The sequence below is a fragment of the Lygodium microphyllum genome, chromosome 12 (genome assembly GCF_053477565.2).
Source record: "Lygodium microphyllum isolate KBCC chromosome 12, Lygodium_microphyllum_v1.1.10, whole genome shotgun sequence".
Lineage (NCBI taxonomy): Eukaryota > Viridiplantae > Streptophyta > Polypodiopsida > Schizaeales > Lygodiaceae > Lygodium > Lygodium microphyllum.
In genome coordinates, this window is record NC_141146.1 from 16,851,627 (window position 1) to 16,865,856 (window position 14,230).

The 14,230-nt window shown below is 42.2% G+C and overlaps 1 protein-coding gene and 1 pseudogene across 2 annotated transcripts in view; both read right to left on the minus strand.

The window, feature by feature from the left end:
* The window catches only part of LOC148027489 (sphingoid long-chain bases kinase 1-like), a 67,052-nt gene that overhangs the window by 23,829 nt on the left and 28,993 nt on the right, over positions 1–14,230 (minus strand). For both annotated transcript variants that reach the window (XM_087689210.1, XM_087689209.1), the window contains exon 4: positions 13,660–13,753. In XM_087689210.1, the coding sequence (XP_087545336.1) occupies positions 13,660–13,753 (94 nt within the window). The remainder of the gene's footprint in view (positions 1–13,659; positions 13,754–14,230) is intronic.
* On the minus strand, positions 556–6,967 carry LOC148027490 (uncharacterized; annotated as a pseudogene).

A 14,230-nucleotide genomic window follows, 5' to 3' on the forward strand; every position in this document is an offset into this window, starting at 1 on the left:
TTAATCTTTATCTGCATGTCTTGCATTTTTGCCCTCTGATTTACTATCAGTTCGGCTTTGACCTGCTCTCGTATTTCTTTCCCCAATTCTTGTCTCATAATTCGTAGTTCAAAGTGAATCATGAGATGAATTTCTTTTTATTTCTTTTTATTCATGGTGTGTGAGGTCTTTCCATGCCTGTCAGATGCGGAGAGACAGTCCAATCACGGACCCTATGGCCATACGTCTTGTGCCGTGTGTTCTTAGAAGGGGTGATGAACATTGCTTCCATGCATGGTTGTGTTAGTTCTTGATCAGATTCATCTCCCAGATATTCATTTTCCACGGTTTGATGCTTGCATTTGTCTGCATTATCCATCTCTCACACACTGTGTGCAAAGCCACTCAGCTTGTACTTTGTACTATCAAATCAAAGCAATTTCTGTGATTCTTGCAAATTTCCAGGGTTCCCTAACCCCTCACTAAATTTTTGCAAGCCCTGTAGTCTTTTACGAGCCCAAATGCCTTCACATTGTTTACAATCACTACAAAAATACAAATTGCAGCCCCAATCAGTGCATTACTGCATACTCCAGGACATGATCTAAATCAAAGTCAATGCATCATTGCCTAGTCCACAAGCCAGTGCATCAATACATTCACCCAAGTCTGCATTCATGTCGTTCTGAGTACATTCGTATCATATCAATCTAATTACGTCTACAATCTCAGTACATTGGCATCTGGGTCTGTGTCAGTACCTTGCTGTGTCAGTACATTACTGCATACAGTACGCTTGCGTCAATGTATTTAGTATACATCTCTGCATCACTATAGTGCTAACGACAGGTCTGCCTCACGCCAAAGAGTTGTCTGCCTCACGTCACAGGGATACTACCTCACGACAAGTCCCTCCCAACAGGTTTGACACCACAGCAGGTCTGACATCACGCCAGGTACTTCAGGTCAAGTCCTCACGACACGTCTAACATCACGCCAGCTCCATCACCGAGAGAGAGAGAAAGAGAGAGAGAGAGAGAGAGAGAGAGAGATGCCAACAGATTCTGGGGCTGCTGGCATATTTGGGTCACGCACAATACGTTCCCTTTCAATGCTACCTCAAGTATCTAGAATTATGTAGCCAAGCTTAAAGGGCTTCCTCAGTGACAGCTTGATCTTATTCAGCATGCTGACACTTTGTCTGCAGAGGATTTAGGGCCTTCGCGTCAGGTGCTCTCTACAGTGAGCCTACCCTAATTTTTGTACTCTCTTGGTGTTCCTTCCCATGTTACTTGTAAAAGACAGTTGAGTTTACATACAATGGCCTAGAGTCGTCCTACGTCATGTAATCTTGTACTTCTTTTGTAATTAATACAACTAACTATTACGAAAAGAGAGAGAGAGAGAGAGAGAGATGAAATGAAATGATATATTAACATCTACAAAAGGCCAAAATGACTTATGAGACCATGAGTTACAATCATGTGTATGATGGTACAACTATCTGGGCAAAATATGTAGCACAAGCAAAGTAAGAAAGGAAACTAACTATGGCTATGTGTAAAACATAGAGCTCTATCTAGTAACAATGAAACCAGCCTTCCTTGGAATGGGTGGTGATAACCTAATTTAAGAGTTAATTACAGCAATAAATAAATGCACATAAAATGTAATACACACTTTACCATAACATTCTTGGACAGTAGACACCTTGTTGGCCCCAAAATTGGCGCCCCTTGCCGTATTTCTTTAGCTTTCATTCAATTGGAAGGAGTACAACTTGAGATTCTTCAATCTCCTCCTGCTAAGCAATTGCTCTTGCTATCATAAATGACCAGCAAGCCTTTTGGGTCATTTGCCCCTTGATTCACCCAAGACTTCTTCTCCAATTTGACCCTTGGCTGGCCAAATGCTGCCCCAAATCAATTCGGGATGGAATGGCTCCTGAAATCCCTCGATAATCTTCAATTATCAGCTGCTGATTTCAGTCCCTTGAGCCTTCAATCTCTGGCACGAATCCCAAGCTGGCTGCTAAACCCTAATTTATGCTGTAAATTAGGGTTTACTGCAGAAATTACAGATCAGCCCACCAAAAATGGCTGAGATCTCCTCCGAATGGCTAAGAATTGCTGAGAATGGCTGAGAATAGGCTGAAGGAGATGAGAGAATGTTGTAGAGAGACAAAATTCTGAGATTTGTCGCAAAGAACTGATCAAAATCTGCTGCTGCCCTGCTGTACCAACCCCAAACGGATGCACCAACAACAATAGGAGCATCAGAGACTGTGATCTTCAAGAGAAAGTGCATCAGCAGCAATTGCCAGCTTCCCAAGGTCAAGAATATGCAATCTCCATCACCAAAATGGTCTCCAATGGCTGGGAAATGGCCCCAAAAGCTAGCAACAACAGTCCAACACCTCTTCCCAACAGCTCCAAAATGAAAAAACGAGATTTCCCTCTCCCTTCAGCCCTATTTAGCCTTTCCCCCACTTGCATGGGAAAGTTTTGCCAAGTGGCAGCTTTCTTAATCCATTTTCAGCAATTTCCAGCCATTCAACTAATTTTTCGAATTAATTAATTCTGAAAATTAATTCAGCTCTTAATCCATGCCCAAAAAATTGACCTTGCCCATCCAAAAATTAATTGGCTAGGCCATTTGTAACCCAAAGTGATCCCATGCATTAATTGACCCTTGGACAAGCATTAATCCATTAATTAATGCCTAGTCCCTAGTGTCACCACTGACACTTAATGGCCAATTAAGGTCCTAGGGGCAAACTGACACCAAAATTCACCTAGAATCTAACAAGTGTAACTTGTTACAACTTTTGCCTTTGACACCCATCTTTTTCACAGGGTCCTTCGGCCTTCAACTGTGAAAAAGTAGCTTGCACCTAACATGTGCAACACATGTGCATCTTTTAATTGCACATTTGATTAATCCTTTAATCAAATGTCAATTAAACATAAGCAAAGCATCAAATTTTCACGTCCTCGTGACAAACAATGAGCTCCAAAATGGTACAATCTCATGTGGGTATGGAGGGCCTAGCTCTAGCCCGAGCAATAATCCCCTGTATCTACCTATGAAGATGTCATCAGTGTCTGTGTCGAGGCCGAGGACGTCTGGATCAGCCAAGCTGAACGGCTCGATCACTCAGTACTCCTTGTCAGTGTGTGGACTATGGCTGTAACTGTATTGAAGTCTTCCGAGTCTCCTTTGCAAAGAAGTCTGTGAGCTGTCTCTGTGAAGGGCCTTGGTGTCCTGGAGAAGCTGTACTCCTGAGGCGCATGTCACGAACCCGTTGTATCTTGAGAAGAAAGAGGCCAAGGCATCGCTGATCGATAAAATCCATGACTCTGGATAGTGGTCCAAATCTGTCTCTAAAGAGACAGTGAAAACAACCACGAACCTCATAAAAGGGCAACGGCAAATATAATGCTCCTCTGTCTCTGGCTCTAATTGGCATATCTGGCATACGCGCTCCTCTGGTGGGATGGATCTATATCTGTCAGTCTCAATTTCTAGCTGATGTGAGGAGGTGCACAACTGGCCAATAGTACATCTAATCCCATGGGAAAGGTGGGTATCCATGTGTCTCAGGCGAACAATAAATCCATCATCTGCGGTATGAAGGTAATGCTCGCGGTAGAAAGCCATCTTTGTCCCTAGCTCTTGCTCTCACATCAACCATGTCCGTATGATATCCAATTGGGTGAGATCCATCCTGATGATCTTGCGAATCTCTAACTTACTCAGATCAAGAGATGGTGCATCAAGGGAGTACTGGAAGGGGGGTAACTTGTCCTTGCTAAAGCTACGCAGCTCAAACCAGGCCGACATTTGTGCATACCAGCATGAAGCATCACCCTCTCTGGCAAGCTGCCTGGAGGACTCAAGGGCCAACCGTGCAATATTTGTGTCTAGGTAAGTCCCATAGGCTATGTATGTATGCGATCGATTGGGTGAGAGCCTCTACCACAATCGGTGTAGCTGCTAGCTTGGCTCTGATGATCTCATGTGGCACTAAGGCCTTACATCTGATCATCCTGGATATCATGGACACTAGGGGTTTCTCCATCGACATCCATCCGTCATAAGTGCGCCTCGATCTGCTACGGTGATCAAGACTGGGCCCCCATATCTATACTCCATAAAGTAGTGTGGATGTGACCAGTGTATCGAAGAGCCATAGCTTGGTGCAGGGTTCTTGGAATTGCACCTATGAATACATTCTCTCCAGACCACCTACTGTTGTGTATCCGCGAGTCACTCTAGTGTCTGTTGCCTCTCGCATAGAAACGGTGGGCCCTGTGAATAAGACTCCCATGTATGTATAAGAATCCACATACTCCAACTCCTCAAATCCATATGTGAATTTAGGTGCTAATCTCCTAACCCACTGTGGTGTAGTATTAAATACCATCACCTTGGTTTTACCAAGGTTCACTGAAAGCCCACTGTCCAAAGTATAGAAGTGTAATGCATCCAAGTCTCTCTGTAGACCCTCTGGAGAGTCAGCTATCAATACAATGTCATTTGCATACAATAGGAGAGGTATCCAAGTGCCAGCTAGTGGAGCTCCTCTATCTCCTTGCTGTGAAATATAATCAGCAATCCCATCAATGTGCAGGCCAAATAATGTCGGAGAGAGGGGGCATCCCTGCTTCACCCCAATAGTGGAGTAAACAGGTGCTGAAAGGCCAGGTGTCCGGACTCTACCCACAACTCTCCCATACAGTGCCAAAATACCCCAACTGAGCGCTTTTGGTACTCCCATGTCATGTAATCTATGTATCAGCCTATCTCTCAGTACTGTGTCAAAGGCTTTGCGGAAGTCCACAAAGCAACAGTAGGTCCGTCGACCATGGGCCCTTTCCTCCTCAATGATCGCTCGAAGTGTGAGGATGTGATCCAATGTGGAGAAGCCTCTCCTAAAGCCAGCCCGTCCCTGTGCTCTAAGACCCCACATCTCTGCCCACCTGCTTAACTCATGCTCAAGGATGGAAGCATATAACTTAAGCCAATGTATGCCCAACCATGATAGTTCGATAGCTACTGGGTAGAGTAGGGTCCCCTGACTTGAGGATAGGCACAATAGTGTTCATGCTCTAGCTTTCTGGTAGGCCTTCACACATGGCTCTGTTAAACATGTAAGCTAGGAATCCTGCCACCAAATCCCTAGCATGGATCAAGTGCTCAACTACTAGTCCATCATGATCTTGCGCCTTTCCTCTACTAAGTCTGTCAATGGCCTCTCGGACCCTACTTTTTGTAAAGAAAGTGGTGGTCTTTGGACAAGGCTCAAATGGGTCAGGAAGAGGTGGCTGACCCTCCACAGTATAAAGACTAGCTGCATACTCTTCCCATACAACGGTGGACGTAATAGGTGTGGTCGGGCAATGCTCTCTGAAAAGCCTCCAAGCCTCTCTAGAGTCCTGGCTCAAGAATAACTGATATAGGTCTCTCTCCAGCTGGGCCAAGAATGTTCTCTTCTTCCACCGTGTGAGGCATCTAAAGAGTATCTGTGCCTATCTGTGGGTAGTGCACCCCAGTGCTATCTCTCTCTGTAGCCATGCTCTGGTCTCACGGCACTCATTATCATACCAGTTATTCCGAGGAGTCACCTCGGTGGAGGCTCTCTGTGTGGGTCGTGAGTGTGGGAAGGCTACACTTGCAGTGATGTGTAGGGCCTCACTGAACTGCTGAGTCAGCTCCTGTAATGGAACGTCGAGGTCTGCATCATGTAACAATCTGAGGATCTCCGCCTCATAGATATCCTCTGTCTCTCTAGAAAAGAGGTATCTCGCATGTCGGTGAGCTGCATGATGGGTCTGTGTATCAGTGAATTGGAGGCCAATGGTGAATGATAGGTAGGCATGATCCACTGCAACTCCGAGAAGGCGTGGGGATACTGAGAGGTCCTGGATGTGAGATATCAGCATCGGTGGGGCAAAAACATAGTCTAACGTGCTGCCACCGTATCGGTAAGGATAACATGTGAAGGCACCGGATAGGGGGTATCTAGCCATGCCATTGAGAATGGCCAACATGTGTGTTGTGCCCATCTCCACAAGGTATCTCCCATATTCAGTGACTTCCCCCATATCCTGAGATGTCCTCTCCAGCCATAGCTCTAACACATCCTGCTCCTGTAGCATCTCCTCAGATGCATCAAAGAAAGACACCTCATGGGAGGCTGTCCTGGCATTAAAGTCTCCTAGTAAGATAACCTCTCCCTCCTTCGAGAACTCCCAAATATCCTCATCCAAAGCCACATATGGTGATTGCCCCTTGGGTGGAGCGTATCGGGACGTCGTAGGGGGAAAATGGCATATGGCAACATAGAAAGTGCATTCCTCACCACGCACTCTCACCCACATGTATCTGGCCTACTCATTTCTGCGGACTACCTCGATCATCTGTTGTAGCTCCTCCCTAAATAACATTGCCACTCCTCCCGACCCACGATTACTGTGGTCTGCGCGTGTCTCCTTCCTGCAAGCTTATGGCATGGTGACCATTGCACTAGTGAAAGATTCCACACCAAGCATGCAGTGGAAAGTGAACATGCTATTTAGTACAAAGACAAGGCAAAAGAAATGAGATGCAACATGAAACTTTCATTAACTTGAAAGTTTGCACCTTAGAATTAACTTATATTAAAAGTTTCACCCAACAAGTAGCTTACTTAAAGCACTGAAGTTATTAAGTAGGCCCCGACCTTAAGTTTGGCCCACTAAGCAACTCACTTATGATTATTGATCAAGCCATTAAGTAGCCCTTAATAAAAAATGTGATCTAAATAAGGAGCAACTGGTTACTCGTCTGGACTATTTGGGCCTCTTTGTCTCCCCTATTTTTGCAACAACCCAAGTTTGGAGAGTTATAGTTGTAAAATAAGATGCATGCTTGCTGAATTTTTTTCATGATGAACAACAAGAGGAGAGTATTTTCCCACCATCCCAAGGCTGGACAACCAAGAATCAATCTCTCTCTCTCTCTCTCTCTCTCTCTCTCTCTCTCTCTCTCTCTCTCTCATTATGCAAGCTTTTGTTTTATAGCAAAATCAAAATTAAGGGTTGCTGTTTACAACACAACACTAGCTAAAGTTTGCAAAAATCAATCCTTTTGGAAGTGGATATCTTGCCGGAGACATTCCAACCAAAACCCCCAATTTGCATCTTGTTTTAGGTCACCAAATCATTGAAGATTCAAGGCACATATTCAAACATGCATGTTTGATTTTCCAACCTTTGAAAGCATTTAATTCAGCATCCAATCTCAAGGAAAATGCATGCCAAAGATTACGGTTTATAGATAATAAGTTTGCAAGTCTGAATTATTTCAATTTGATAGTGAATTGAAGGTGCATTGGTTAGGGCAAAGCTCTAAGATTGTTAGACAATCAAGGACGAGGGCTTTGCCAAATCGGATTGGTTTGAAATTGAGATGTGTGCAAAATTCAAATTCCTCATTGATTATAGTGTGGTAGCAATGAGAGACCACGAATGAATTTTACAACATCATGTTGGTCAACGTTGAGTGACTCCAACTCTGTATGCTTGAAGATACATTGGTTTGAATGCCTATTTCTGACAAATGCAAAGCTCATTGGCAAAGGTTGGTGAGACCAGCTAAGGACATAGCAATTGGGACAAATTTGGTTCATTGAAGAGCCAACCACACGAGGAATCATTAGCAAAAGAGTGCTAGTCTACTGAATTGACGGCATGAGTAGGTCACAAGTAGTTTGACAAAGAGAAAGAGTCATACTCAATATTCAAGAAATACCGTAAGGGACGCTCAACTTAAGGGCTAATCCAGTGTTGTCTGCTATGGATAAGTATTCTAGCTCTTAGGTTTTTTGTGTTTTTTTTTTCCCCCTTCTAAATGAAATAGTGTGTGCACTGTAAGTTTATATTCACTGCCCTATCGATCATATCTACAAGCTTGTTTCATGGTTCCATTGCCAGGACATCACCATCTTTCCTAAGGGGGTGAGCTCCGGTTGTGTCAAGATGCACATACAAGTTTTGGCTTGCTGTAATTCAATGTACAGCAGTGAATTTCTGGAAATTCAAAAAAGATGTCTCACATGAGACAAGATGCAAGTGACAACAACTCATTGTCCTCTGCAGAGGAGCAATCATTGCATAGTGCAGGTTTAGTTGAAAGTTATGTCAAAGCTGGACAGCAACACATGTGAACATATCTCCTTCCAATGGAACTTCTTAGTCACAAAAGAAAGATGACACAAATGCAATGCTTCCGGTGCAATTGATGATGCAGTAAATGCATTGACATAGATTGCTCAACACCCAAAATTTTCTGATGTAAGCTTAAATTTCAAAAGTCAATGCACAAGAAGAGGCATTCACATTCTAGATAAGTTAGAAGACCGCATGGGTAGCAACCTCAATCTATGCCATTTAACGGGGAGCAGCCCAATGCACGCGGGGCTCCTCTTCAATAGTTTGTACATGGACATGGTGCTAGTATGCATACACAAGGGAATAATTTTCACTGTTCATTTGGGCAGCCAACTATGCGGCAACCATTTTTACATCTAGGCTATTTTGAAGGTGGTTCAATGTTCCACACCATCAATGGCAATGCACGAACACTGCCATCAATGGCAATGCATCACATGGTCCTATGCAAGGAACTTATCATGCTGGTTTACAGCCTGGTTTGCAACAATTACAAGGTAATGCTTTTTGTGGTACACAACCAAGAATGTAATATGGCATATATGGAAATATTGGCATGCAGCCAAGGTTGCAAGCAAGCTTGTATGGACATGTGGGAAGCCTTGTGCTAAGCCAAAAATGCAATTATAAACTGATTAGCCCTTTTAAACGGCCCCAAAACTCATATGTTACCCAACTTTCATTAAAAAGAAACATGTTCCTAGAGAGTATCTATATAAGTAAAACCCTGTTCTAGGGATAGCTATTGGCATAAGCCTCGCGAAGCAGCCATGGCTATGGGGATGAGTCTTGTAAAGCAATTAGTATGGGTGACTGAGGCATCTAGTGGAGCATAGTGTTTGCGAAAGTATTAAGAGTGTGCCATGTGGATTCATGCATGGTATTTTCCTTCATTCTTGAAGAACAAGCAAAGGATGCAAACATTGTTGTCGTATGAGGTATCTTCGCTCATGGACCATTGCTATGCTTTTTGGAATACAGCTGATGCTATTCCTTCTATTTGTGTTATTGGCAGATGCATGTGTGCACAAAGCATAGCTTTGGGATGGCCACAAGATAGAGCAATAACATTATGACATGAGCTGCTCTTGTACAATAAGTTACAGCTTCCTAGAGCCTTTGTGTTCATAGACTTGCACGCTTCATTCATGCACTTGCATTGAGGGCTGAGCCCAACCACAAAGGCACCCATCCTAGATGTCCAAGGATATAACACCAAGCTTTGCAAGTCAAGACTCACATGTAAATCAAGAGCACGTGGCTCTTATACTATTTAAGAAAATGAGAAACATGTTGGGATGTAAAGGCCCTTTATTCAGCTCCGTGTATCGTACATGTGTATTATTATGTTGTACATGTGAATGCACCCTTACATGCCCTAAGTATAAATACATATTATTCTTTGTGTACCAACACATTGTTGGTACACCCAAATCATATCGTACTCTCCTCCTGGTTGTGAGCTCCTGTCAGAGTCTGGCAGGAGACAAAGGAGCCCTATCAGTTTGTTCAGCATTTATGTGTTTGTGCATTTCACTCTTGAGTGACTATTGGCCCATTTTAGGGTGCATTTTCCTAGTCGGCCCATTTTAGGGCAATCAGCCAGTTTTTGGGAGGCTGCAGCTGGTCGGTCAGGTTTAGGAGAAGAGGGCTATTTATAGCAGTCCTCTTGGTAACTCTCTCTCAATCCTTCCTACAGATTCAACACACACTCCTCCCGCTCCTCTCCGACATTGATGCTACCACACATTTCAGCCTGACCTGGTGCCCTCATTGATGCTTCGAGCTACGTGCAAGGACTGATCAGCCCACATCTTTGTATTCAACATTCATTTCAATTAATGCAGTATTTTTTCCTTCATTTTCTGCTCTGTGTGTGTGTGTGTGTGTGTGTGTTCCTTCTTCCGTTGTGCACCCTCGCATGTTCAATTTGTCAGATGAGTTGCAAAAGAGGTTTAATCAGAAGGCTAAAAAGTGTATTTTTATTGGATACTCTTTAGAGCAGAAAGGGTATCGTTGTTATAACCCTGCCACAAGTTAGTTCAGAGTGAGTAGGAATATTATTTTTGATAAGATGAGCAGTTGATATGCCAATAGGACTTGGGATCTAGTACCATTGCCTAAGGGCAAGAAAGCTATTGATTGTAAGTGAGTTTATAAAATCAAGCATAATGCAAATGGTTATGTTAGCATATATAAGATTAGGCTGGTTACAAAAGGCTATACTCAAACATATGGCATAGATTATGAAGAACAATTCAGTCTAGTTGCTAGAATGGCAATTGTTAGATGTGTGATTGCTTTGGTGGCAGCCAAAGGTTTGAGTTTGCAACAAATGGATGTCAAGAATGTCTTCTTGCATGGTGAGTTGTAAGAGCAATTGACCGGTTATGAGGATTTAGAGTATCCCACATATGTGTGCAAAAGGCCCTCTATGGACTCAAGCAAGCACCTAGAGCATGGTCTGACAAGATCGGAGAGTATCGCTTTTATGTTTCTGATGTTGATCACTCACTTTATGTGAGAAACGGAGATGTAAGCTTGGTCATCATAGTCATCTATGTGGATGACCTAATTATTACAAGTGATAGTGACAATGGGATTGCTAATGTTAAGGACCTTTTGAAGAATAAGTTTGAAACGAAGAATTTGGGTGAGCTGAGATACTTTCTTGATATTAAGGTAATCAGATGTGATAATGGTATATGGCTGTCCCAAAGGCAATATGGCTTGGATATGTTGTCCAAGTATGGTATGACAGTATGTAAGCCTCTTTCAATGTCATTGAAGTAAAATGTAAAGTTGAGTGCTGATGTTAAAGATGAGACAGTGGATCCTACAATGTTCAGGAGAATAGAAGGGAGTCTCATTTACATGACTATCACAAGGCCACACTTAAGTTATGTTGTTAGCCTTATCGGTCAATTTCTGCAGATGCCTAGAAAGCCTCATTTAGATACAATTAGACACATATTGAGGTAGTAAAGTCCACTTTGCATTATGATTTTTTTTATGAAGCAAGTAAGAATATACAGGTATTTAGATACACAGATGCACATTGGACTAGTAGCATGCTTGATAGAAGATCTACCAACGGATTCATGTTTTCTCTTGGTAGTGCAACAGTTACATGGAGCAACAAAAAGCAACCCACAATTGTTCTATCGAGTATGAGGTGTTGCTATAGAAGTATGTGAGGTGGTATGGTTGCAGAAGTTATTGGGCGATTTGGATGTGCAAGGAGATGGTCTAGTTGTCATTCACTATGACAACATGAGCAGCATAAAATTAGCTAGAAACCTAGTGTCCATGCGAGGGCAAAATATAGAGGTACATTACCACTTTGTGAGAGAGAAGGTACTTGCAAGAGAGATTGACTTGGTATATGTCAACACACAAGATCGGATAGCTGACATTTTTACAAAGATATTGGGTGCAAAGATACAGTTGAGCTTAAGGGCAAAGCTCAACACATGCGGACATTGATGATGGACCGCCTGGCTAGATGGATCCGCATGTCTACACTTAGCATGTCGGTGGTCATTATGATCTTCACATGGCCACTGACTTATCACTTATTATATTTAGTTTGTTGCATCTACCTATAGCTAGCATAGTTATAGTGTCAATCAATTAGTATAGTCAATTATGCACTGTTTGACTTAGTAGGCCACTTTCCTTTATATTGTATCTTATCTATACTTTGTGCACATTATATTATGTGTAGAAGAAGAAAAAACCAACAAGAAAACGTTTTGGCCTCCATTCCTCTTTTTGTATTGTTGAGTGAGCTTCCTCTCGTATATATGGTGTGTGTTTGGTGCACAGCTTAAGCAAGTCCTCCCAACACGCGATTCATGACAAATCTTTCCTCCCTCCTCCTCTCCAATTTATGAGGAACTAATTGTTAAGCATGCTCTGTTGTACAGGGTGCTTAAAATGACATATAGACAAGATCCCCACCCCATACAATTTTCTTCAAAGAAAACAAAGCTTCTATTTATAGATCCCCTCGAGAAAAAGTACAAAATCGGCCCTGTAGGGGACTTCCAAAACAAAATATATACAAGAAAGAAAATATCTATAAAAAAACTCCACCTACATGAATAACCAATCAAGAGATCTATAGAGTCAAACCATGTGTGGCTAACGATGAAAAAAAGTGCCCAAATCCACATGCTAAGAAAAGCATCCCTTGTCCCTCTTAATCTCTCAACCATTCCTATCCTCTCCCATCTCCCATTGAGAGTATGGACACACTCTATCAAAATCCTAAAGAGCATATCTACAGTATGACTACATCTATAGTATGGCTACATCTAGCAATCAAAATATACCAAGCAATGATGCTAGCTATGAGCTCCCATGTATGACAATGCCCCTAAGCACATATTGTATGTGAAAATCAAGTGTTGCTATTGAACCTTACTCATCACAGTAAGGAAAAAGGTGTATATACTTACTGCAATTGATTGCCTTTAGAACCTCATGTACACAACTTGGGCCTCTATCTGTGACCCATACAACCATTCAACATGTCACAATCATAGACTCTGTTGTGCCCAGGCTCTCCTCCATACTTCCTAAGCCCTAGAGCACCCACCCCATGTACATTTATTGGGCAGCATACATATTTCAAACTCTCCTCTCGACACTACATGAAGAGCCCACTAGAGGTACCAATGATGCAACAAGAACATCTACATGCACGAACTATGGATACCCAAAGTTGATCCTATGCAGTGGGATCTGCCTCATAAAGAGCACAAAGAAGACTCCTCCCTGTTGAAGGTTATAAAATTGGGATCATTAGACCACTTTTGGGTTCACAAGGATAAGTTGTACTGCTTGTGCTTCATTAAAATTGCGAAAAAAATGTATTTTTTTACCTACATTAAAGCATGTAATGATTGTCTTCACTTAATAGCGACAAGAACATCTAGAAGATTTCATCAAACCAAAGGAGCATATTTGGAAGGGGAGCGCACCAGTATCAAGTTGTTGCCATTCAAACGTTTTCCTCTTATAATTGGATAACTAAAATTGAGAAAGACTAGCTCTACTTAGCTAATGCATGTCAAGAGAGTTAAAAGAAACTATATTTGCACACATGAACATATAAATGTGAATGGTAACACCTCATATGACAACCAAAAGCAAGCAGATTGCATGTTCTACAGTCAAGCCCCAAGCAGCTGGAGATTCTGCTGGCAAGAAAACTAAGTGTCACTTATTTTAGAGGGAGAAGATTAGATTGCTGCAACTTTATCATTAGAAAAAGCTTGATACACGATATGCTATGTGCCACTTGAGAGGACAGCCAAAGCCGACCCAAGCATTTAATATATTTCAAACAGACTTTCAACCTTACTAGGGGGGGATATAAAAAAACAATCTGAATCACAGGTATTATCACAAAACACAGTTCTCACTATGATAGTGACAATAGGACAGCACGAAAACACACCATCCATGCAAGTTGAAAGATCCATTGTTACAGCCAACTTCTGAGCATGATGTGGACCTTCTGTTTCTACCACCTGAAGCTTTATACCTGCAAGCTGTATGAAAACAGACAAACCATCATTATTCAAAAGCATACCTATAAAAAGCTCACAAAAGCTTCTAAGAAATCTTGTTAAATTGAGCTTTCTTGCTTTGTCGTATTTCAAGAACGCATCTTGTCAGAGCTCACACCAGTAAACTAATCATGCATATGCCAGTAGTTATTGGGGTACTAATGAGCTATCATGTGTTGCATCTCACAAAATCAAAATAAAGTTGGTCAGCGTGCCTTGAATGTAGGCTTGATGATGACTCCATGTGGCATGGAGTTTATGTGTCACAACTCTTGTTCGGCTTTCTTGCTTTGTCATATAGTCGAAACAGCAAGGAAACATCTTGTCATAACTCACACAAGGAAACTAATAGCATGCAAACCATTACTTCTTCATCTACCAACACTCTTTCATACATTATCACATCAAATCAATTTTTTGACTAACATGTACCATCGCACTGTGACCTTCGCATGTGAT